This window comes from Brienomyrus brachyistius, unplaced genomic scaffold, assembly GCF_023856365.1.
Source record: "Brienomyrus brachyistius isolate T26 unplaced genomic scaffold, BBRACH_0.4 scaffold54, whole genome shotgun sequence".
Classification (NCBI taxonomy): Eukaryota; Metazoa; Chordata; class Actinopteri; order Osteoglossiformes; family Mormyridae; genus Brienomyrus; species Brienomyrus brachyistius.
This window is the reverse complement of record NW_026042329.1, coordinates 976,038-1,001,924: the sequence shown is the minus strand read 5'-3', so window position 1 is coordinate 1,001,924 and position 25,887 is coordinate 976,038. Positions and strand designations below refer to the sequence as shown.

At 45.1% G+C, this 25,887-nt stretch overlaps 2 protein-coding genes across 2 annotated transcripts in view; both read left to right on the top strand.

Moving 5' to 3' along the window:
• Positions 1-10,100, top strand: part of smchd1 (structural maintenance of chromosomes flexible hinge domain containing 1) — a 41,117-nt gene extending 31,017 nt beyond the window's left edge. The window contains exons 35-48 of the mRNA XM_049000872.1: positions 1,287-1,374; positions 1,767-1,898; positions 2,187-2,339; positions 2,437-2,569; positions 3,318-3,437; positions 3,551-3,636; positions 4,351-4,473; positions 6,581-6,762; positions 7,078-7,187; positions 7,542-7,612; positions 8,440-8,614; positions 9,155-9,313; positions 9,503-9,611; positions 9,800-10,100. Of these exons, the coding sequence (XP_048856829.1) occupies positions 1,287-1,374; positions 1,767-1,898; positions 2,187-2,339; positions 2,437-2,569; positions 3,318-3,437; positions 3,551-3,636; positions 4,351-4,473; positions 6,581-6,762; positions 7,078-7,187; positions 7,542-7,612; positions 8,440-8,614; positions 9,155-9,313; positions 9,503-9,611; positions 9,800-9,845 (1,687 nt within the window). The 3' untranslated portion in view covers positions 9,846-10,100. The remainder of the gene's footprint in view (positions 1-1,286; positions 1,375-1,766; positions 1,899-2,186; positions 2,340-2,436; positions 2,570-3,317; positions 3,438-3,550; positions 3,637-4,350; positions 4,474-6,580; positions 6,763-7,077; positions 7,188-7,541; positions 7,613-8,439; positions 8,615-9,154; positions 9,314-9,502; positions 9,612-9,799) is intronic.
• A 1,676-nt stretch (positions 10,101-11,776) lies between these two features.
• LOC125724027 (EMILIN-2-like) overlaps positions 11,777-25,887 on the top strand; it is a 15,780-nt gene continuing 1,669 nt past the window's right edge. The window contains exons 1-8 of the mRNA XM_049000881.1: positions 11,777-12,097; positions 12,527-12,652; positions 16,173-16,357; positions 17,021-18,925; positions 24,992-25,246; positions 25,342-25,386; positions 25,467-25,517; positions 25,652-25,783. Coding sequence (XP_048856838.1) covers positions 11,952-12,097; positions 12,527-12,652; positions 16,173-16,357; positions 17,021-18,925; positions 24,992-25,246; positions 25,342-25,386; positions 25,467-25,517; positions 25,652-25,783 — 2,845 coding nt within the window. The 5' untranslated portion in view covers positions 11,777-11,951. The remainder of the gene's footprint in view (positions 12,098-12,526; positions 12,653-16,172; positions 16,358-17,020; positions 18,926-24,991; positions 25,247-25,341; positions 25,387-25,466; positions 25,518-25,651; positions 25,784-25,887) is intronic.

Here is a 25,887-nt window from a genome sequence, read left to right as displayed (position 1 = left end):
CTGCACAGTTCTCTGAAGAGTCCTGTTTTGAAGAGGTCTCTCATCAAATTTACTCCCCTCACCACTACATCAGAAAGCCTGTCTTAGGTTATACTGCGGTGCTTTGATGGCCAATGTCTCCCTGTGTATGATACAGTGGGCGAGCTTCATATCTGGAGCCATTCTGTGAGCATGAGACTCAAAACCAGACTTATTCTCAGTCATGCTTCTTGCCCCGTTAGTACAATCACCCATACAATTTATCCCTTCCAGTTTGAACGTTAAGTTAGTGTCCACCACCCTGAAAATATCCTTTCACTTTGTAGTAGTTTGCAGCTGAACCGGACGGAACAGCATTTTTTCCTTAATACCATTAATGTATCTTACATAGACAATATACTGAGGTATCTCTACAATATCAACAGATTCAAGCGCTACTATTTTGGGCTTGTAAGATCTGATCTCTTGCAGAACTTTTAATGTCCATTGCTGTGTCCTCGATTCTCAATCGCACTGTACGTTTACGGCAAGCCCAGTTGTCTCTTATTAGCATAAGGCTTACTTATCATGACTTATTTTTACTAGTACGAATTGTTATGATGAATAAGGCTTATTCTAATAAAAGATAATTTGACTTGCCATAGTACTTATGTATTTCCGCTTTCAACGTTTATCAACGATTGTCAACAATTATTATAATAAAACATCAGTTATAATATTAAGCTTTATTACATTATTGATGTTTATTCAACTGGTTAGTAACGTGTTTTCTTCTATAACCTTATATTTAGCTCAGATGTTTTATTGAATTCTATTTATTTTATTTAAAAAACCTTATTTACCTTGGTATCAACATGATTCCTTACCTGCCGTGATTTTAATAATTACTGCCGTGAATGATATTAGGGTAATACTTTGCTTAACCGACATGCATTTAATCGCAGTGCTAATTATATTACACATAATCCAAATTTTCAGGCACAGGTAGCATAAAAACTATAATGCTGAACGATTTATATAAGAGAATTGTTGCTTTATAAAGTTGATAGGGTTATAAGGGTATGCACAGTTCACGGGATCCTCTCTCAATACACTGCACAGCTCCATAGCGTATAATTTGCTAATCTATAATTTGCTTTCTATTGAAGCATTACAGCTGTTATCAGCTATGGTACGGTATGGTGGTATATGGAAAAAAATCATACCGTATGGGAAAATAAAGCCAGTATACTGGATGAACTGTCAAGCTGACATCAAACGCCTTAAACTCTGTGCTGCTTTACTACAGTACACCTGTATTCCTACAGGGACAAAATAATTCCAGATCGTGTTGGGAAGTACACGATTCAGTTCGTACTCTACGTGGATAAGACCAAATGCCTTTGGAGTCATCAGGTCAGTCTCCTGTCAGAAGCTTGGCAGTTAGGGGCTCTGTTCCTGTCTCTGTGCCATTTTGAGCTTATTTGGTTACATTTGTGTGTCCATAGATATCTTGAGCACCTTTGATTTACTGTGAATGTCCCTGTACTGTAAATGCAGGAGTGTTACGATATGATTTTAAATATACCTGTGGTCTAATGTCAATGGCTGCTTGGCAGTCAAATCGTTGAGCGATCTAATTGTAACCCCAATGTTTTTGGTTAGATGACATCTGTATTTCATGTGATGCATGAACCAGTTAGGAATGGGTATTGAGAGTCTTCTGTATGCCATACCCTCATAAGGGCTAATTGGTTCTGTTCTCAATCGATTTCTCTTGCCTGTCATTTGCTCCACACACACTCCAGTACGTCATAAATGTAGTGCCCAGTGTTCCCGAGAAGTTGATGCCAGACTTTCAACCGCCGACCCCAGTGGTCTCCAACCTTCGCGAAGTTGAGAGCCGGACCCTGGTGAAGACCCTGTCACTGAAGATCATGGTGAGCTGTGGCGTCAAGATTCGGCAAGGAACCGGCAGCGTTCGGCACGGGTCGAGTCTCGCCTTTTCAGATGCCACTCTGACTGGTCTTTCACGGGAGATGCTACTGTGATGTCGTCTGGTGTTTTTTGTGTTGTGGCTAAATTTTAACTGGTGTGTAGGGGAGGGGGCATTAACGGAGGCTGCTTTTCCCTTTGGGTATTTTTATCCTGATATCTTTCCATGGAGGTCTGAACTAGCTCCTACCTTGAGGAGAATATGTTAGTAAGTGATGTCCTTCAATGTACAGGACGAGTACAGTAATCCCGCTGGAGCTCACCTGAATGGGATGGTACAGGTGTCCTTCAGGGGTCCTGCTACCGGAGTGGTGGAGCTGCCTGTCTTTGAGGGAAAGGTTAAGAGCAAGTCTTTCCACCTCTCTGGGGGCATGACTGAAATCAAGGTGGGTTGCGGGGCCCCTTTGGGGCATTTTCAGTGGCCAGCGCCCCAGGTTAATTTGGAGCGCCCTTCAGCACTTTCGCCCTTTTCTGTGGTGCCAGGATCTCGTGATCATGGAGAACAGCCCCGGGACGGATGGGATGGAGTACATTCTGGTCTTCCAGCCCGTGGTGCGTGGGCTGCCGACGGACAGTGTGCTGAAGTCGTTCGAGCTCCCCTTCATGTTTTACAATGGTGAGAAGACAAAGTCATGAAATGGTGAAGTAATTTTCACTAAGAGCCTTGTGCCCCCCCCTTAAGTTCTGAAGGCAGAACGTGGTCAAGATATGTGCTGGCAAGATCCATAAATCTTCTACAGAAACTCCTCTCCTACCTGTCTAATTCACTGTGGTTCTTCATCACTATATAGCAGAGCCGTGTTTTTATCTGATAATGTAAACCTCTTGTGTGGAGGCTTTGAAGTATGTTGTGCAACCTGGTGCTCAAACTACCTTTGAAGAATCAGAATCCTTTCATTCAAAAGTACAAAGAATTTTGTTGGTGCAGGTGGTGATATGAAGTGTACAAGTGAACGTACATCGAAGACAGAAGTATACAAGAAACAGAAGGAGAAAAATGGAGAATTTAAGATGTGCAAATAAATGCAGGCATAACTGAGAACCAGATATTATATGCAAACAAAATCGAAGCAAATCACGTTCATTTTCACATCACTAGAACAGCTGCACTAGTGAGTGAAAGTCTTGGGTCACAAGTTCCTAATCGCAGTGAAGTTCATTAAATAAAGGCAACTATGGGGGGAAAAAACATCTACAATTATTGTAAGTGAAGACTATATGAAACTGTACAGCAATATACAAACTATATATATGGTGCTTTGGGCTGTGTGCAAATACTCTTAGAAGTCTTACGGTTCTTTGGATTATTTATTTTAAAACATTGCATGTTAACTCATATGAGTCGATAAAATCTCTGCCCCCAGATTCTAAGAATCAACAGCAAATGGCAACTCTGACCCAGAAAAAGGACCGTCTCTCTCAGTCCATCATCGCCTACAGGAGTCTGTTTGACACCAACAACCAGCTGATCTCTGAGCTGAAGGGCAAGTTTGTAACATTATGCAAGCCATGGGGGACGGGTTTGAGACCTGGGAATGTATATGGGGGGTCCGCTAAACATGGCTCTTTGATCCTGAGTGTGCTTTTCTCACCGCAGATCAGCTGCAGGACGCTACCAACAAAGAAGATTATCTGAAATCTGAACTCAAGAAGATCGATATAAACCCAACACAAGTGTCCACTGTGAGTGCTGGAGTAGCCCCGTTTCCGTTTTCCAGGCCCCACGTGACATTTCAGTCACACCGTACTGTGTTCTTTCGTACTTGAACCCTCGGCATACAGTACAGCGCGCTGTTGGTCAGTAAATACCAGTTGTGTATCCTGCAATTCTCATGCCTCCGTTTTGTCGCGAAGGGAACAGTTGGACGATGTGGGCGGCAAGGTGCACATCCAGCTGCCCGGAACATCTTAATGTGCTGGAAAAAGCCAGCTGTGAATCCCAGTCCAGATGGCTTCATGCTCTGTCATTTACAAATGTTTAGCTTTTGTCAGGGTGGCTCAGCAAGCAGTGTTGTTGCAAGGAGTAAACAAGGGACTGAACTTTGGAATATTTGTTTGTTGCTACGTCACTTCTGATTGTAACCTGTTTAGTGTAATGCTGTTTGTAGTTGTGCTACTTTTTAAAAAACCATTCCTTATGTTTGTCTCCAGTTATGCAATTCCCTGGTGAAAGTCCGTGGTGAAGAGTGACTTAGTCTTCAGCCCAGATGTACAGATTTCAAATTTTAATGAGATATTGTTTTGAAACTGAAAACTGGGTTATGTTCAAATTCAAATGTGTGCCCCGAAGGCTTGAGGAATGCAATTGAGTCCGTGCCCTGTGTGCCCCTCCCCGGGCTTGCGTAACATTCTTCAGTGTTTAATTTGTGGGGGTGTGTGTTTCCACTTTTGTCACAGGTGGAAGCCATTGACGTCCTTATCTCTCAGACGAAGGCAGAGCAGGAAAGGCTCCTGAAGCAGCCACGACGGACGTGCTCCATCCCCGAGGCCTTCAGGAGCAACCCCGACGTCCTTGGAAAGGTGACATCCCCCCCTCCCCCCAATAAAACCCAGCCCTGGCCGTTTAGAAAGTTACTTTGAGTGGTCGTGGCAGACAACAAAGGCCTGTGGTCGTGGCAGACAACAGAGAGCGGGAAGGAACCGATTCCACTTGGTCGAATGCTTTTTAAGTGGTCGCTGATCTCCTAGAGGCCAGGTTGAATTCTTCTCTTCCTGCACACGAGAGCATGGATCTGACAACCTGTAGTCCAGCTTCTGCACCTGGTAATGCTCATCGGTCCATTTTACCGCTCAACACTAAGATGGTATGACGTCAGTGGCTACTTAGCAGCCAGGAAGCTGAGGGATCTGACTGTAGCCCATACGTCATCAAGAACCACCTACTGTTGGATAATATCTGTATTTCATAATGTACAGATATTTTTGCTGCTGCAGATATGTGATTCATAGGCTGGTTCAGAGTGGGTAGGGCTGGGCGATATATCGGGTTTTTACGATATCTATATATTTTCATACAAAATATATGATGAGACAATATCGTTTATATCGATATAGTTTGTTGCTTTCAAATTATATTCATAGTGCTGCCATTTCGCTTGTGTCTCCTCACCCTGTCTGTCTCCTACAAAACTGAAAGCTAGCAAAGAGGAGCTGGGGGGTTGTTTCACAAAGCAGGATTTCTCGTTTAGCCGCATTACTCGTCAGAGTTAAGGTAGCATGAGCTACATTTAAGTGGACGATTATATAGTCCAATTAGCCCAGATTACCATAAATCCAGCAAGTTATCCGGCTAAGCAAGAAATCCTGCTTAGTGAAATACCCCCCGATTATTAAAATAATATATGTCGGTGTTCTAACATTTCATCCTAACTTATGGAGACGTCTTAACTTTGGGTACTGCACATGTTCACAATGAAATCGAGCCCCTTTTCTCGTGCTTGAAGAACCGCCCATGGATCTATCCTACCTTGCGTTGGAGTTTTGGCTTATTTCTGTGTTTTCAGTGTACATACATTTTTAAATATTTTAAGATACATTGATCACACTTTACTGTCAGCATCACATTGATTTACTATGCTGTATGTCGAAATATCTGACATGTTTTAACACTTAATCTTAAGGTATTTCAGACTCGCAATGCCTGCTTACATTACATTAGTTCGTTTTTCTTTTTAGACAAGTTACGTATTTATTTTTTGGATTATCTGCTTTCAGTTTCAGCCCATAAAAACGACAATAACATTTTTGGTAGGGTAGCACCGATTTGATGGATATATCTGTCGAAGCTCAGGTAGGACAAACAGATATTTTTGAGCCATTTTTTCATGTATGTGTACAGCTTTCTGTATGATAAAAAAGTACTCGTGTGACTTTGAGGACATTTGGCTCTGACTTGGAACTGTCTATTTGTTATTACTTTATGGGAAAACAATATTAAGATATATATTGTGTATCACGGTTCAGCTAAAAATATCGAGATATGATTTTCGGTCCATATCGCCCAGCCCTAGGACTGGGTATTGAGGGGTCATCTGTAGACTTTTCCATAAGTGACTGGTTAAGGTGGTTTCACTGACCTTGTAACGACAGTCTTTGTGTACCTAGCATGACATCCTTGCTTGGTTTCCCTGCTCATCGATGTCCTGGTTGATTGCAGCCACTTCTCTCTCTTGATTCTCCAGTGCTTCAGAAAGAAACTACTTTGTAAGGCCCATTCGGGTCTCCAGTGGATGTTTAAGTACTGCCATATGAGCAATGCACCAGCACTTAGCAGGAACTCATCGGCTATAAATGACCCTGAAAGGGCCCCTATGTTTCCCCCCACAAGTTGCAGTAGCTCCTCCAGAAGATTGATTACAAGTGAGTGAGATAGAGGGGGGGTGCATATCTAGGAGCCCTCAGGAAGTTTGATCAGTCTTGGTCTACGATCCTCTATCCCGTACTGTCCCAAATATGGTGCCATTCTCTGACCGTATTGATGTGGGTTTCAGTTTCATAAATTCACTTCTGTCTTTTGGCCTCCTCTGCATATTCAGTGCTGTTTATCGAGGTGTTAATGTGGACATTTTAGCTACGCTTGGTGATGCCGTACTTAACGAATAATTCTAACATCACCTCCCGTGCTCAGGTCGCCCACCTGGCTCAGGTTGTGGATGCGGACGTGGCCCGGGTCCTTTCCTGGCACCTGTCAGGTGACATGGACTGCGTGGTGACACTTACGACGGTCGCCGCCCGGCAGATCTACGATGACACACAGGGCCGGCAGCAGGTTCTGCCGCTGGACTCGGTGTTCTGGAAGAACAGCAACAGGTACGTGGCGGCAACAGATGCAGATTGTTGGGTTTCCTGTTGGTCTTTGGCTGTCGTGCTGGGTGGTTGTTGGGTCTTGTGATGGTTGATGGTTATTGGGTGTGGTGGTGGTTGCTTGGGAGTGTTGCTTCCTTCCAGAACTTCCCCTCTATATATCCAAATGGAGCTGTTCTGTCCCAGTTGGGTGCTCCCCTACCATATCCATCAGATACACTGAAGCTGTCTAGTCCACTGGACTCTCTCTCCTCTCCCGTCGCTCCATCTCCAGTGCACCATGTCTCTGACATCAGCTGTCGGTGTTTCCCTCGCAATTAGGCCCCTCCCCCACATACGGAATGGCGTCTGCACCTTCATCCCTCAGGGGAACCCCATGTTTGCCCGTGACCTGTTCATCTACCCCAAGAACGCAGAGAGCTGTCAGATTGGTGAGTCTGACTGAGGGGACGGGCCCCAGGGTGCTCCCTTCAAGTCGGGTTATCATAACGCTTACTGCTTTTTAAGTGGTGACTTCCCCGCCCCCACCAGCATTGACCTGCGGAGTAAAGAGTTCCAGATGGTTCTGTAACGAGCTACTTCCTGTAACAGCCCACTGGATGTTGATTGCCCTCCAGTGCCGCCCCGGATTATAAGGCTGGAATAAGCTGTTCTTTGTTCGGATTCTGATTGCTCACATTTGGCCGTAACCCCACCCCAGACATCATTTCCTGCTCCCGTTTCGTCATCTGCGTTCATCCCCAGGCGGATTTCAGTCTGTAATCGCTTCCTGCACTCACTTTCAGTTTTCGGCAACCTCCTGGGGGACACCATCCTGGTGGACAGCCTGGACGCCGCAAACCACTACCGCAAAGGGGTGAGTCGGCCTGCTGCTGGCCCACAGGCCTCGTTAGCTTGAGGGTGACCGTGATTCCCTGATAGTACTGCGTAATGTCTGGAAGCACAGTTGCTAAAAAGCTGAACGTGAGTGTTTATGCATGTCGTCATAACCAGCAGCGTTTATATAGTTATCGTGGAGGGCCCAGCCCAAAATGCCTGATTTCCAGCGGAGCATTACATCATCTTTGCTGATGACATTAGCTTGCTGGTTCTTGGGGATTAACAAACGACCCAAAGGCAACCATGTTTGTAGTTGTGTAGCTAAATATCACCCATATTGATTAGCTGGCACAAGTTTGATGTTCCCCTTCTTTCCTCCTCCAGCAATCAGCCGGCTGTTAAGGGGTGCATGGTTTACTTGAATTTCCAGTGGGGCTCAGCAAAGTATATCCTATACACCTCCTCTCTCTCATACTGAGCAGGGAATGTGGGTTTACCTCATACAGTACAGTGACCATATGCAGGGACGGACATAACTGGTACGCAAGTACGCATTCACCTCTAAAAACGATGCGTACAACGATCGATTGTGGTAACAGTGTAAATGCATACTTATTTTATGTGCATTTATGCTGATATGAAAACAATGTCATGCATTTTAATCTTTATATGCCAACTCTTTCATTTGCGGTATACAGGTTAAAATGAAAGGTTTTCTTGTCATTGCAGCGCAAATGCACATAAAATAAGTAAATGTGAATGCCTACCAGTTAAGTCCTTCCCTGCCCATATTGGACAGGATGTGCTTCACATTTTGCCTTTGTGGGCTTCGTTTGATGTTATTGTTGGACACCCCTCCCCCAGGTTGTTCAAAGCAAAATGCAGTGCCCTACCCTGCTGACCCGACACGGGGAGAGAGTGCGCAGTAACGGCAAGTTTGGCGGGCTGCAGAACAAGGCCCCACCCATCGAGAAGCTCCGGGGCCAAGTGTTTGCGGCCCCGCCCCCCCAGCAATACTACAGACTTTGCGGGGAGATCGGTGAGTGCATCCGTCCATGGCTTTGGTCCCTGATGCTGATTGACCAAAGAGAACCTAAAGCAGAGCTGCTAATGTAGCCATGGCAACTGTGAAACAGTTATAGTAATTCTTCTAATATCACTGCACCCAGTATTACTGAGGTGAGCGATGAGGGCAGACCCAGCACTAGGCTGCTTCTCAGTTTGCGTACGTGACCGTACCTCTGTTCTCGTGTATCCGTTTTACATCATCTATTGCGGAACACTAGTTCATATACTCAAGAACACAAGCACACGAGGACGCCAAAAATCCCTTGCCCTGCCCTGATTATCAAGGACGGGTTTCATCCTCGCCAAACGAGACCAACCCCATGATTGACTGTTCCCAAGTTCATTCTTGGGAGGCAAGTTAGCCAGACCGGTCTTGTCAAGACCGCACGTACGATCTTCGCGTTGATTGTATTGAGAAACACCCCATGTGGTGCCACTTGTATATTAGCCTGCAGCTGCTTTAGGGTAGTGTCGCTCCATGGGCCTGACTGCCTCGTACTGCTGTCCTCAGATCTCCTGCAGCAGTACAGGATGGCCATGATGAAGAGCCAGGAAATGAGAGAGGAGTACGAGAGCCAGATGGAGCACCTGAGCTCCCCCGAGATGGTGCAGAAGAAGCAGGAGCTGAAGGAGCAGGAGCAGCAGCTCAAAGACATCGAGACGACACTGGGTATAGCCACCTGCCACAAACCAGTCGAGGCATCCCATTGGCCATTTAGAAAAATCCTAGTGTGTCTTTCGAATTGGTGGGCTTGACTGTGTACTGGGAGAGGTTTAGCGCAGCAATGCGTTTATGCCTCCGTATGTGTCCAGATGTGACTGGGGAGTGTTTGAAATATTTGGGTCCCCCCCCCCTCAGGCATGTCCATGTCCAGGAAGTCGAAAAGTCCCGGGACAAAGCGGTCCAGTCAAGGGGACGGCTCGGACATCAACCCCAAGAGACTACGACGAGAGGGCAGATCCTCGGCGTACGTATCGCGGGTTGGCTTGGGGTTCTTATCCTGGACAGCATAATTTTTATCCGATCCATTGTGACGTTTGTAGAGTGTGAGATGAGCTGTTGGATGGATGGATCACGTAAGAAGGGTGACAGAGAGGGTCCATATAATGTCATTCTGTGTCTTAAGGGTCATCATTTTTAATTTTTATCTTTCAGGTCCGAATCTTCTCACGGCATGGGGACAAGAAGAAGAACTTCTTAAAAGTGCAAATATTTTCCCATCACTGAATTTATTTATTAGTATGTAAATGGAATTTGTACATTTTTCATGATAACGATGATGATTTTTTTAATTGCTGAAACGGGCGCCTGAATTTGTTTATAAGTAACGCTCAGGCACCTTCGATTCCGTTTCTCATGCTGATGCTTAGATTTGACACGTTTCCCTGCTTGTTTTCGCTGTTAATATAAGATGTTAATTATCGACGTGCATCCTATTAAAAGCTGCCTACATATTTTTTTTTTTTCTTCAGCTTTTTTTTTTATTTTTAAATAAAATGAAGCAGCTACCTTTTGTACACGTTTTAGTAGAATAAATGTTTAAAAAATGGTGTCAATATGCTGACGGATGGCGAAGAGTCACCTGGATGCCGGGCTGCTGTGAATGAGCAGCAGGTTCTCTAGACGTGCAGCAGCCTGTGAGACGCCAGTGTCCCGAATCGTGCCCTAGCTGCAGAGAGAAGCCAATTACAGGCGAGAGAAAGAAAACGATGCTAATCCCAGGCGGCTGCCATGTCTCGGGGCTTGAGCAGCCTGTGAGATCCAGTGTAGTACGGAATCATCCTTTGGAAGAGCTTTCCTGACCTCTCTGATCTTCCAGTGCTGCCACTTCATCTTCACCAGGTTTGAAGAGGGGCAGTTACCTGCCTAAGGTAATGGAGTAAAGGGCTTTATGATCTTATGCACTCACTGCTCTGGAAGGCCCCCTGCAGGACATCTGGGTACCGCTTTTCTTTGAGGTATATGTGCATCTTCTGAATAGTGTCACTGCTTCTCTTTGGGGTATATGTCTTCTGAATCTTCTGAATAGAGTCACTGCATCTTTGGCTCTAAAACATTCAACATGTCACTGTGGGCATGGAAACTGGGTTCCTGTTGATACCAACTGCGCACAGCTTTGGACATTAGCTCTGATACTTGGCAATATGGTAAAAAATAATCATGTACCATGATAGTTGTGGTATTTGCACCAACTATCGGTATGTATTTGTATGGGATAAGTATTTTTTTTTAACTATTTGATAGACATGCTTACAAAAATAAAGCCTAATATAAATTTTACCCCAAGAGGGCAGTGGAAATCAATACGAGAACGTTTACCAGATAAAGTTTTATGTAGCTCCCTGAAGCTGTTGGATGTTGGTGAAGATGTATCTTAAAATGGCCTTCAAGTGTAGCAGTAAGTCAGTGGATACGCCTACCCAGCCGGTTGTGTATCGTGGATGGAGACTCCGTACCGGAGCCATAATTGCGAGAGACGGCTTAAGAGAGTTTGATTTTTTTTTTATTTATTTATTTATTTATTTTGGGGGGGGGGCAATATCACACACTCCTACGACATTGCTCCTGATGGGGGAACACAACATGATCTAAATGCAGTGGTCTTTGTTGGAGGGGATGGATGAATCTAAATTAAGTATTGGGGGACGCTTACTAGGTTACCACACCCTTGTCCGCGGGGGAGCAGGGGAGTCGCAAACTCCCCACCCTCCCGCAAGCACCTTGGAAAAAACTGATGCTATACCTCACCTTGTTATTTGCTACAGAGCGATCATGATATCTGGGAAAAAAACGTGATTAATGGATTCAGATACAGGATATGGGCAATAGGTTCAGTCGGCAATTAAGTTTTAACGTTTGATGGAACGGGGGAGCTATTTTGAGCATTATGCCAGCATTTTCCAAGTTAATCGAAAAAAATTTATTCTCCCAATTTTGTAGTACTGTATGTGCTTCGGGCGGCGGGGGGTACCGGGCTGATTTGGTACCAACAGATATTGAAACCAAACCTGCGCCCTTGAGTCCTGTGTATCTTAGCCTAAGCAATGATTAGAACCGTTACTCACACTGAAACCGGCAAAGTGGGGAAACGGATGGGAATGATCTGGGGAGCGGGGCGCTTTTTTCTGCAGTCTATGCGGGGGGTAGGGGGTCGGAACCACGGACGTCACTTTCCAATAAGCTGCACTTCTTTGGAGCAGCTGTACTTATTCAGCTTCGTCACTGAAGTAGAGAGCTCTAAAGTCAGCTTTAAGTTTTATTGAAACGAATGCACGCAATTCCTCACTTTTCCGTCTAGTATCGTAAAATGAAGTGCGTCGCAGCAGATTTTAGATTTAAATATGTAATATTATCTCTCTCTCTAACTTTCTCCTTCATCCATGGAACTCCGTCAAGATATGGTTTGTTTCAAGGTGCTGCTTATTCTGGGTCGGGACATAAACACGGGAATAAGTAAGTAACCAAACGTTTATGATTCAGTTGCTGGTCTATGCTTGTAGTCGTTAATTGTCGCATTTATACACTCCCCCCGCGCGGTCGTTATAGCGTGGCCTTCATGTGAAAAACTAAAAGAGCCAGATACACTGGCCCCATACTGCTTAAAACTATTATTTTGGCTATATCTTTCCTTGTTATTTGCTTTAGTATAAAGTGATTTATTTTTCTTTTCCATGTTACTATAATGTCTATGATGCCCCGAGCTTGTGTTGTATTAAACGTGTAATCAGTACCTAGAAATCTTTAATATTGCTGTGATTAAGCAGAAAAACAATTATTTGCAACAAAACTTTTTAACGCATACAGTGATACAGGTATGTTAAGCAAAAGGACTATTGAAATGGCAGCTGTTTCAGCCATATGCATTCTTATAATCAATTGCAGAAACTATTGTGCGTATGTCGTGCATAAGAACGTGACTTGTGCTGTCCTGGGGGATATGGAGACGTTCGTGGAGCGCGAGATCGCGCCTTGCCCGGCGTATCAGCCACACTGCCCTCCGCAAGTGAGGTAAGTGTCCCGCGAGACGAGGGAGGGTGGAAGACTGAAGTTTTTTATTGGTCCGCAGCTCAGTTGTGACATTCACTTAGCCAAGTCGTGGGTCATAAAAAGCAATAAACTTTTTCAAAATGATTACACGACTATCACGTGGAAGACTAATATACCAACACTGCTCCAATATTCAGAGATAATGCCCCACTAAATGTTCCTTTTGTGTTTTTTTCCCTTGGCAGTTATGAGTAATGCTGTATAACACTACCCTGAACTAAATCTTACATATTGATATAATTTATAGGATACCATCCTGAGGTGGGTATTTGGACATGATGGGTGGGCACCGCTGTTCAGATTGTGTCAGAGGTCTTGGGGGGCCCCCTGCTGGACACCCGTAGCCGCGCCCCTGTTATACATGCTACATGCTCAGCTGTCATTAACTTTGCTGATAGTGAAACCTGCAAATGTCTGTGCTCTCTTTGTGCTCTGTGACGTCTCATGAGCAGGGCCTGCAGAAATAACCCCCACCAATATGTCAGGATGGCCCTTGTTAGCTTAAAGCAGCAAATAGAATTCAGATCGACTGCAGGCCATTATGGACACTAAGGAAACTGCCATTATTCCGATTTAACCTGATGTTTTTGGAGAATCGCAAACAATCCCTACAATTAGAATCTCTGTTCTATACCACTGGCACATGTCCAGACTAAGGTCATCCATTTGTCGTCAAGCAACTGTCTCATTCTGTGACCACAAAGCAATGATTTGTGACCAGTATGTTGTTCTTCGAATGAAAACATGTAAAGTTCTATGGTTTAATGGCCTTTCCTTGTTGTCACCATGAACACGCAGTTTACACTAAACACATCAACAAAGCAATATTTTTTAGTGTTTCCTCATAACATTTGCTGGCCACAAGGGACCAGTGTAGACATAAGGATTCGTCTGTGTAGCCAGTGTTTTTGACAAGGTGTAAATTGTGGGTGCTGTGAGCGATTTGCATTGAAACCGCTTGTAATTAAGAACTGGCAGCAGGGCCAGGAAATTGCTGTCATGAATGACATTCTGTTGCTGGAATTCCGAATGCTCCAAATATCGCCACTCCAGTTATGGCATAAAAGCCTGTTTTGCGGCGTTTGGGATTTGAGGGAAATATTTAAAGGTCTTTTGTGATTGGAGTGCAGAAATAAATCAGGATTTCTGGACTGTCTCTTCACTTCACCGCAGATGACCTTTTGGTCTAGTCTTCATAAGGACCTTGCAGGGATCGCATGGTTTGGAAGGTTCCATCTTCAGATCAGCCGTCTCCTGACATAGCCGATGGCCAGAATCGCCTTTTCCTAAGTGCTCTATCACTCTTGTGGCTGAACTTCAAACAAGTGAAGAGCAAGTTTTGATGAGACATGAGTCAGTGAAGTCTACCTTCCTCGTCATATATTACAGGAACCAAATCTTTCATTGACCAAATGGACTTTCATTAAATTTCCAAACCCCACTTAGTCCATAGAACTTTTCTAGAAAACATATCCTGTGGACTGAGCAAGTTTTGGAAATTTGCTCTTTAGTTACACATTTCAGATGTTCATACATGGTTTTTACTACCCAACATGTTTAGGTTGACATCATTTCCAGTCTCCCATTGCCCCTGTTTGCCAGGTTAAACATGAATTATAAGGCCTTGGTGCTGCGATTATAAAGTGACATGAGATCGATTTGACCTTCAACCAAAATGATCACTGCAAGCTCCAGGATCCACACAACCCGAGTGTCTCCTCTCCGTATGCATCCATGCGGTGTCCCTCCTGGGCTGAAGTGAACTTACTTATTCTCAGGAATCATAAACAAGCATACTTTTTGTACTGTGTGCTTTATTATAAAATTAATACTTTATATAAATGTGCTTTGTCTCCAGAACTCGTATTATTTCATTTATTTTCGATGATAATTGTAATGAGTATGTGAGCACAGGATCATTCGTTTCCAGAGAGAGCACAGTAGTATACTGCCACACTCAGGCAAAACACCGTAACTGCATATATTATCAATGATGAGATATTGACCAAATATCAAACACTAAAATTCTGTTTCATTTCTTGACGATGTCTTTTTCATCTGTGCTCAGTTTTGAGGAAAATGCTATCATTTGGCTCCCCACTGCACATAGAAGCCGCTTTTCTCAGTTTCAGTGTCATCGGAGTTTGCTGTTTTTCTCCATCGGAGGGCGGTAAAGCCAGGGAAGTCACTGACATGGAGACGAGCTTTTTACTCCCACGGGAGTGAAGGCCGTCCAGGAGTTCGGCCAGGGACACTTGCCTGTAGAACTATTGGACGCTTTTGCTACTCACTCTGGAAAGTTACATTGGAAAAACTGTACTGCGCAAAAGTCTTAAGCAGTCAAAGAAAATGTTTAAAGATATTTAACTGGATGGTAAGTGTATATGTATCCTCAGAAGAAAAACACAATTCAAGTTCAAATCACGATTCAAATAGAACTTATGCAAATTAGCAGTAACAATACTAAGATTTTCTTCTGTACTCCAAAAAGTCACGTATCTTGCTGGATGGCTAGATGAACACCTCTTCAGTTCCCAAACCTCTCCTCGGCAGCACCTCAGCCGTTCCATATATTCATTAAATTTCACCACCAGCTCAGTTAGTCGATTGATTTAATTAGTTAAATATCTCGGCAAGGTATTGATTGGCCATAAAAGGTGTACAGCGGTATAGTCAGAAAATACGCGGGTGTTTTGGACTGTTGCTGCACATACCGGGTTGAAGATACTAGAGGTGTTGAAATGCCTAGTGTGAGACACTGATGGACATCATGCCGTAATTTGGCACCAACATGAAGATCATTTAAAACATCATTTACTCTGGCTGCCTCAGACTTTTGCACAGTGCGGTACGTGTGTGTCAAAGTTACGATATGCATAAAGAGGAAGCCCTGCATCAGTCATGTTCGCTAGTGCCAGTTGAAAGACGCATATCGAAGGCTGAACTTTATATAAATGCTGTATTTTTTTTCCCCCCATGCTGTTCATATTGAAATGAATTACTCTACGTTGGTAGTTCTTCCAGTCTTATGAGCTCTTTGATTGCAGTTCCTCAGGAAAGTGGCACATCTCCCTCTGTAATCTGTGCTGTAAACAGACGTGATTACAGGGAGTTTGAGAGCTGGGTCATCCTGAAAAGACTGCGTGGGACCTGCTGCTTGGCTCTGCACCTAACCTGAACTGTCTAAGGAGGAATCCAGCTGTGTACAGAAGAGAAGCTGAATACGCATGAACGCCTGTGTCACATTCAATAGAGGCTTCTGTTAAAATTTTAAGTACCACAGGTGTTTTATAGCTAATATCGTTATTGCAGTAGTTAAATGCAAGTTAATTTAAAGGTAATTTTCAAATGCTCACTAAGTGGAGGCTTGCCAAAGGATAGCTGATCACGCCTCTCCTGAGATCAACGTGGTTCTAAACACAGAGACGCGTAAGGGCACAGAAGAGCAGGTGATTAGCTGACGCCCTCTGTCGTGGCACAGGTATCGGATGCAGTACCGGTCCATGTACAAGATCGGCTACAAGATGGTGACAGAGCTGGAGTGGAGGTGCTGCCCAGGATACCGGGGCCCAGACTGCAAAGAGCTGAAAGATGGTGCCCCCAGGCAGGTGTTGTGGGAACCTCAGCCTACTCCACACACTCCAGGACCAGTGGACCACAAACCGAGTAAGAGACCTGAACATAGTCATTCAAAGAATTTGGACCACGAGCACTACCACAGATCAAACATTCTGTCAGTCAGGTGTCTATCTGTTACCGAGACTCTTAATCCCTAGTGCTCAGAAGTCCTTGGGCTTCCACTCTAATTAACTCTCAGCTAATTAACTCTAGTGAATGACCTTCGTCCCATAAGGGTGGAGAAAGGGCAAGACTTTCAGGGGCTCAGGTACTAGGAGGTGCCCATGAGAAATGCTATGGCCCTGCCCATTGATAGACTGAAATGTTTTCCCTGTGAATTTCTCATGCCTTAAAGGGATAGTAGGAGGTGCCCATGAGAAATGCTGTGGCCCTGCCCATTGATAGACTGAAATGTTTTCCCTGTGAATTTCTCATGCCTTAAAGGGATAGTAGGAGGTGCCCATGAGAAATGCTGTGGCCCTGCCCATAGATAGACTGAAATGTCTTCCCTGTGGATTTCTCATGCCTTAAAGGGATAGTAGGGGGTGCCCATGAGAAATGCTGTGGCCCTGCCCATTGATAGACTGACATGTTTTCCCTGTGGATTTCTCATGCCTTAAAGGGATAGTAGGGGGTGCCCATGAGAAATGCTGTGGCCCTGCCCATTGATAGACTGAAATGTTTTCCCTGCGGATTTCTTGTGCTTTAAAGGGCCTGAGTTACAAGGAACAGCGAACCCCAGCCAGCAGCAATATAATGGTGAGAGAGGGGACACTGTGAGCTACCTTGAGGATGAGGTACAACGCCTCTCACAGACGGTGCTCGACATGCAGGCTGCTATGACGGGTATGAGCGAGAACCTCCGGGTGAACTTCCAGGAGGATGCCAGCAAGATGCTCATGGCTCTCCGGAGTGAGCTACGTATGCCTAATGCGGCATTGGCTGGAACCACTGAGACCATACAGCTGCCAGACCCCAGGGCAGGTGTTGAGGCTGGGGAAATAGAGGAGGTGAAGGCAAAGCTCACTGACGTAACCGATGCCCTGAGGAGCAAGAGCAATGCTCTGGATGAGCTCCGTGGCACAGTGGAGGCCCACGACAGTCAGATCCGGCTCCTCATGGAGGTCAACCGGGGATCCATGGATCATGCTGCCATCCCAACCCCAGCACCTTCAACACCATCTGAGGATACCCTCCAAACATATGTTGACCAAAAGATCAAGGACCTGAAGGAGGAGCTGATGGAGGGCATTGAGATCAAGATGGCTGACCTTAAAGGGTCCTGCGAGTACAAGATGATGTCGGTACAAGAGCATTGTGAGGAGCGTGAGGCTAACTACGTCAGCCTTACCGAGCTCATGGAATCCACGGAGGCTGACCTAAGGCAGGAGATTGAAAATCTCCGCCTCGAACTTAGTGAGCTCAGGACCAATGGGCAAGCTGCAGCCACTGAGTGGCCAACAGGTATGAAGGATCTTCAGAAGAAGATGGAGCACATTGCAGAGGCTCACCACGCCCTCAACGCTCGGTTGCATGGTGAGATAGAGTTACTCTCTGTGCCACAAATTGAAAATGCTCTCAGTGCCCGTCTGGAGGACCTGGAGTCTCGGATCAACATCAGCGAGAGAAACTCAGAGATGCACTACTTTTCCATAGAGAAGAAGCTGACACAAATCATTCAAGAGCGCACAGCAGAACTTCGGGACTTGACAATCAAAGATCTTAGGTCAATGGGAGACCAGTTAATGACCATGAAAATGGGAATGAATGACTCTTTCATCGTTGGGAATTGCAGTGAAAGATTTGAAAATTTAGAGAATGAAGTGAGCTCCAGCAAGCAGCTCATCCAGCATCTTGAAAATAACTTGAATGTAATGAGTAATTCATGTCCTATAGAGTGCAAATCAGATGTGTATGACAAAATCATCCAGGATCTTAGCATCTTTAGGCTCAAGATGATGCAATCTGAAGTAAACAGTAATTCTGAGAAGATGAGAGATCTTGAGCACCTAGTTCAGGAACTGCTTGGCAGTCCAAACAGCCGGAATATTTCAACCTTGCTGAACATGGTTGACTCTGCGAAGACTGATATAGGGACTCTAAGAGATTTAGTTTCTGGCTTGGGTGATTCACTGAATGATTACTCAAATGACCTGCAACAAATTAACTCTACCTGTAGGAAGATGGGGGTGGAAGAGGCACAGGAGCTGGTGGACAGGAGATTGTCCCAGGCAGCCATCAATGAGAGCCAGTTAGAAGAGCTTGGGTACCGGCTGAAGCTGCTTGCCAGCCAGGTCGGGGTGGAACTTAACCAATGCAAGGACACCGCTGAAGGGATCCGAAAAGAGGTGATTGGTGTGGACAGCCGAGTATCTGGTATGGAAGCTGTGTGTGGCAAGCTGGATGGTGTCAGCAACAGCCTGCAGAGAATCAAGGATGGACTGAACAAGCATGTGACTGCCCTATGGACCTGCATACATCAGTTTAACAGCACCCTGAGGTTCCATTCAAGGGATATTAATGGGCTCAAGGGCTCTCTTCAGAACTTCCAAGAACAGCTCTCTGGGATTGCCAAGGAGATGCAAGACCTTGGGACCAGAGCACTCATTGGCTCAGGTAAGTATTATAAATTGAGTTGGTCTAGAAGTTTGTAAATACTTATTCGTTTTAGAAATTCTGTCCTTATGTATGATGATTAGAGATGTGTGCCTGGGATTTTTCTGGAATGTCTTAAACAGCTGAAGCCAAGTTTTGAAACCTGAGCTTTGTCTTCAGTTCAGAGCTGATAGCTCATGAACCAAAATTAGATCTCAATTAGGCGCAGCTAAAAAAAAACAGGATGTCGCAAGATGCCTCCCTGAAATGCTTTCTCACAGAAGAATTGTGCAAGTTGGCTCTCTATATTCCAACTTTTTCGGGGAAAACCCGGTCTCCCATTTGAGAGCCTTGGATGCCAGGAGTGCAGAGGTGATTGAACACACATGGCCGTTTTTAACTGTACGGCTTTGGTGTTGTGCTATACTTGGCTCCTTGGGGGGCTCTTATTCCAAGTGTGGTACGAAAGCAGCCCATCTGTTATTCATCTGTTTTTTCTCCTTCCCTAAGACAAACCCTTGTTGTTCCATCCAAGATGATTTTGAATGACATACACAGTGGTCACCCAGCTCTTATTTCGGCAGGAGGGTGGTACATCCGGCCCCTTTCAGGAGACGAGTGTTCGAGGCAAATTTGTTAAGCCCATGGCTGTGACCCCCTGTTCTGGGGCCAGCTGTATCTGACTCACTTGGTTACAGAGCTCTTTGAGATTTTATTGATATTACATAAATGGGAGGGGGGGGGGGGGGGGCGTAGCCAAGGAAAGTTACTGTTGCTGCACACTGGCCACTACTTGTGGAGTAATGTGATAGTGTGACAGTTTTCCAGGCTTGCTGTTGTCATTAAATAAATATAATGCAATAGTTGTAACAGAAATATCTTGGATGTCATTTGGTTGCTTATTTAACTCCTGCTACTACCGTAATACTAGCAAATATACAAAATGTAACTCTCCTGTCCCTGATAAAAGCTGATTTGCTTCAAGCTTGCTAAGCCCTTCAGTGTTAAGACTTTTTGATTGGTTCACACCAACTGGCAAGTCAAGGCACGTAAGAGAAAGGCGACGCCCATCCATGCAGATGTGTTACCTGACATCCTGGTGTTGAGTTCATAGGCCAGTTCCTGAAAAGGGCAAGACTTCCAGTGAACACTCACTCCTATGGAATATTTACCTAATGAGGCATTAATGGAGTATAATTTGACTAATGAGAGTATGGAGATAATTGGATATTTTAGCATAATTGGATTTTTAACTTGCACAGTCTACAAAAGAGCGGTTCAGAATGCATTTCACTACGTGTTGTACTTTGTATAACTATGTATGTGACAATTCAAGAATCTGGAATCTTGAGAACTGTGAAGTCAGTGACCAGTGACCTTATAGTATAATCACCCATCAATAGTTGTGAAAAAGCTGGTGGCCTCCAGTCAGTAAGGAGCACTTGGAAAGCTGTGTTGAATAAAATAAACAGCTTTCAAACTGCTCCCAGGCCCTGTTTTTTAACGATGGACACTCCCCCTCCTGCCTTGTGAGTCAGCCATGAAAGCCTCCTCCCACACCACCCACAGATGTGCTGCAGCCACCGACTGAGAGAACTGCGCCATTTAATGTGGCGTTCCCCTGCAATCAATCACACTCTGATAACCCTGTAGTCCTTCGTTCTAACCGTAGCCTTGCAGAACATCATATACACAGTGTCTTACGTTTGTATGCACGGTCTGTCGGCTGACATGATGACATCACTTGGAGCTGAACTGAACTTGCAGACAGATGTAACTCTTTGTGGTATCGTTTGCTCACTTGATTCTCAGTTTGTTGATGCCAAATAACCGATTTGCCCATCTGGCTTATTTAAAAGATGAGAATAGATAGTAATAAAACAATCTCATTTATTCCTGACCAGAGTGCTGACCAGCCTGTGTTTTGCTGCCAGTCCTTACACATAATACGGCCCTGATCAAGTCCATGTCTGCATCTTTTCTTCAGTGTTGTGGGTCACCTACCAAGCCAGAGCTATTATGACGATTTGTTTTGTTATAGCCATTAGGTAGCAGGTTGCAACTCCACATGATTAACTAAATACTAAATTTATATACATATGACAAGCACACACAATGTGTGAAAAATTCCTCTTTCAGATTGGGTAAAATTCCGGATGTGGGCCAACATTTCACTTATTCACTGTTTCCCTCCAAAGGGATGGGAGAAAGATCAGATAATTTTTTTTCTGCACTTATAATAGGAAACATGTACACTCTGTCAAGGATTGGTTAGTGTTAACAATGATGTAGTTCTCTCCCTATGTATGCAATGTATACAGTCGTTCCTTTGTATCCGCGGAGAATTTGTCCCAGGACCCCCCATGGATGATAAAATCCATGGATACTAAAGTCTCTTATACAACCATGGAAAAAAACTGAGTGACTACAGCTAGATTTTTTTGTTCACTTTTTCCTCAATTTATGGGTGTGTGTCTGTGAATAATATATAATAATATATAATTTGTGTTAGCAAACTGCAGCCTGGTTCTTCTCTGTTTCTCATTAATGAAGGGCTTCTTCCTTGCTTTATGGGACTTCAGTCCTGCTTCTAGGAGTCTGATATAAAGTCTCCTAGCAGTGCACTTTACAACTGCACTCAGTGTCTCCCATTACTTTTGAAGGTCACTCCAATTCATGAGAAACTTGGATAAGTTGACGGTCGTCTCTGCCATTAGAAAATCGCTTCCGCCCTTTACCTGGCTGGTTTCTGGTCGTTCCCAGTGTCTCCTGCTTCACTTTACTTATACTTTACTTGTGTCCTGCTGTCTTAGATTTTTTGAGCCTGGAAGCATCCTGCTGTTCATCGTACCCTTCTGCAAGCAGGACCACGATTAAATCAGGATTTAAAAATGCAGATTTGTTTAAAAATGTTGAGGGGTCTCTTAGTTTTTTCCACAGCTGTAAAATACGGCTGTGTATGATGGAGGGATACGGACTCGTGAACTGAGGGCTTTAGAATTCTGAGAGGGACACACAGAGTGGTCTACAGGTCCTAGGTCAGGTTAGATAATGATATGTCTAATATGTCAGCCGTCAGTCAGTGATACTTCAGAGTGTAATTGCAGCCATAGATGTTATTCGGGACTGTGGGTGAGGGTCAGGCGATGGGGAGATGCTCGGTGTCACGGTCTGATCATTTATTATAGCGAGCGTCTGTGGAGATGTCAACAGCTGTGGCTGTACAGTGATTTTGAGGTGAGTGGGGGGGATGACTCTAACTTACAGTGCACAGGGGGCTCCTTTTTCCCCAGTTGATTCCCATTAGGGAACAGAAACGGCTCTTATGGGGTTTTGAGTCCCGCTTTATGGTTGCTGGACTGGGGTCAGGCTGAGGAGGGTTTTTGAATTAAACCATTTAGAGATTGTCCCCTAAAATTTAGCTGTGATTTGTACCTTCACAAACAAGTATGACGCGTGTGGGAACTTAATAGAGCAAAGTCCCTGAAACATCGTGGGGGCACCCTGCCCCCTCTGAAGCCTCTAATGAGATTGCTGACCACTGGGTGGCCCTGTTGCATGCTTGGCTTTGTACATGTGCTGCCCATTAAAGACCCCCCCCCCCCCTGCAGTTCCTTGAAAGGGGATCCCCCATATCAGCATTTGTTTAAGTCAAGCTGAGCATCCAGGCAGCAGAATTGTTGATAAACACACATGAATGTGATAAATGTGTTTTAAAGTGGGGGGGGGGGGGGTAGGTCTCCACTGTGGCCATCCACGGGAATGAGGGAACATGGGGTTCTACTGCCTCTTCGCCAAGGCGTTAATACATGGATGTGCCTGCCTTTGGCTCATAGAAGATTGGCTGCAGACTGCATTGGTCATGGGTGATCTTTTCAGGAAGCTCATCAGAAGACTCTGCTGGATGGCCCAGTGTCTTAAGGAGAACCAGCACCAGGCTTCAAGATCTTTCCACCCATGGATTTGGCATCTCCGTTGGTCATCTGAAGGTTTCAAGCTGACGTGGCAACTGTGCAGATGTCCATGAATGGGGGGAGCCTGTCTCACTGGCCCCCGGCAAGGTTCTGTCCTGTACACGTATGTAGGATGGCTGCAGTCACCACAAACCCTTTGACCAAGTCTTGGTGTTTGCCCAGAGGAATGGCCACCTGGAATGTGGGAGGGGGCAGCAGTCCTCAGACCTTCCCTCTAGGGTTGGGTACCTTTCACATTTGAACCGATATCGGTACTTGGTCTTCAGTACCGATACTCAACAGTACTTCATTTCGATACCTTGCTCTGAATCTGTAATGCCTGGTTTGTATCAACATAAAAAAATACAGTAACAAAAACTAATCTCCAAGCTAATTTCAAACATTGTCAACTATTTATTTTGAACAGACTCTTCCTGAAACAGACCACACATCTGTGAACAGAAACATTATTTTAACAATTGTTTTTAAGGAAGACGAGCGAGAGAACAAAATTGGCAGCGTCGCACAAGCTGCGCTTCTTATGTTACATCTACAATATCAATTTATTACAGCTTTTATAAAAATATCACCGAACAATAACTAAAACAGATGGTTCACTAATTAGCTGAAGCTGCAGTAGAACTTGTCGACGGCGTCGTTTCAATGTTCTCGATGTCGATGCAAGGATGATTGTCGGCGCAGGTGCTGTAGCTGCGGCTGCAGCTTTAACTGCGGCGCCCCAATTATCAAACACCGGACGTTCATCCGCCCGTAAATATATTTTATATTTAACGAGGTGTTTCCTCAAGTTTGACGTATTGCTAGCTCCAGTTCTGAATTTCGCGTGGCAGATATTGCATGTCGCTTTCTTCCCCTGGCAACCATTGTCACGGTAAACAAAACTCGATCGTTTAAATAGCAAATTGAAATTTAACTGCATTGCATATCTGTCTATCCTGTTGCTGCTTTAAATATAAATTGCATTGAACCGCTGAGATAGCTATTGATTAATTTAAACCTTTATCCCAGCTCCGTATGTCCCGCTCAGCTCGTGCGTGCCGCTGCTGAGCATGTGAATGTACCGAAATTTGGCATCGTTTGAATTGACATGAACCGATACCCGGTAGGACCGGCATCATTCGGTCGGTACATTTAAAAATACCGACCTCGGTACCCAACCCTACTTCCCAGCCCCCTGGGATTTATGGGAGAAATCATTGGGTCATCATGAAATGTTATGGCTGGGTTTTGGTGAACAAGAGGTGTGAATTTTGGGTTCTCGAGATTAGCCAAGAAGAAGTATAGACCCAAAGATTCTGAGAGATTCCTGGACCTTCTCATTTCCTATCTTCTGGACAGCAGATGGTTTGGGAACCAGATTTACCAGCAATTGCATTTTGAACTTTTAAAACACTGCAGTTCTGTAATATCGTGGGCTCTAAAACATCTGCTTCACAGGTGGTAAAGATGTCACAGAAACGTAATGCACAAATAATGTTATAGAAGTAGAATCCAGACTAAATCAGTATAAATCAGTATGTTTTAATTTATCAACTCGGTCATTACATTCAGAAGTATCACTTATCTGTCCTGGTTGTCCACTGCTAAGCATCTTGTGTGCTTACAGTTTGCTCAGAGGGTTGCACATGTCCTATGGTCTTCTCAAAATGAAAGTCCCTGTGTTTTCACTGAGTGGGGCTCTCCTCCCAGAGGCCAGCAATTCCATTTTTGGCAAGGTTGGGGGACTGGCAACCACGACACAGATGTGGGTGGGCAAGGGAGGAGTTCTTCCTCATTGAGTGACGGAATTGAAGAGAGAGAGAGATGGATGGCTGCTTGAGAGCTGGTCCTGAACAGAGTCATTAGTCGGCTTGTATTCTCTGTGTGCGGTTGTTAGGCAAATTCTCTTGAGACCAGGACTGAATTTCTTTCATGGACCAGTCATGGGGTGACGTACATATGTGGAGAATACTGGAACAGGTCCTTCATTGTTAAGCACCAGTCAAAGCAAGCAGGGAATGATGGGAATTTTTGGCTGTTCCATACTGATTCTAAAATCATGCTCTTCCATCGTTCCGATCCGCTGATTTCATCACGTTCACAGCTCTGGTGGTCTGTCACTTTTCATCTGCAGTTGAGGTGGGAGCGGAGACCTCCAGCCCTGCTCCGGACATAAAGACCAGCAGGTCACATGACCCCGCCACGCCCCTTGGCCGCCTCCCACCCCTGACCCCTCCTCCAGACTCTTCACTTCTCCCGGCTGTCCCCCAGCAGCCCGTACTGGAGACGGGCGAGGCCGGGCCCCCAGGCACTATGCACCGGGCAACCAGCAAACTCCCCCAGAGTATCGGCAGCATGACTCCTATCATGGGCTTTGCCGGGGCACCAGGTAACAGGAAGTGATTTCATTGTTTAACACTTTAACCCACTTTTTCATTCCATTTGGTCATACTTATCCATCTCGATATGTTTTACCCCTATTAGGTTACCCTCCTCTCGTGTCTGTGGCTAAGCCTAATGTCTCTCCAGGTGAGCACTTTTTCTGGTGAATTTTCTGTATGTCAGATTGAGATCAGGTTGACGACCTCACTTCCTGCTGCTTCCCTTAGCTGTCCACTTACCACCGCAGACGGCGACTCCTGGAGCGGCTGCCACTCCAGGTACTGCTCTAAATACAAGGCGTGAAGCTCGTCCCCACTCTGACTCTCCGTACAGTGGCTCCATCCTCAAACTTAGGGGAAAACCCCCCAGCCTCTGGTAATGAAACCGGAATGACCTATATGTCCCCTTTTAGGCACCAGTGTGGGGGAGGGACCCTTCTCCTTCTCTGCCGGCTTCGCCCTAGTGACCCCCCTCAATGGGACTGGCGTTATCCGTTTCAACAAGGTGCTGGTTAACGACGGAGGGTACTACGACCCCCTCACAGGTACCCACCCTCTATCAGAATCCATTGTGAATTGCTGTAGCCCCCCCCCCCCCCCCCCAAATCGCCCTCTCCTGTCTCACTGCTGCCCTCTTGTGACCCCACAG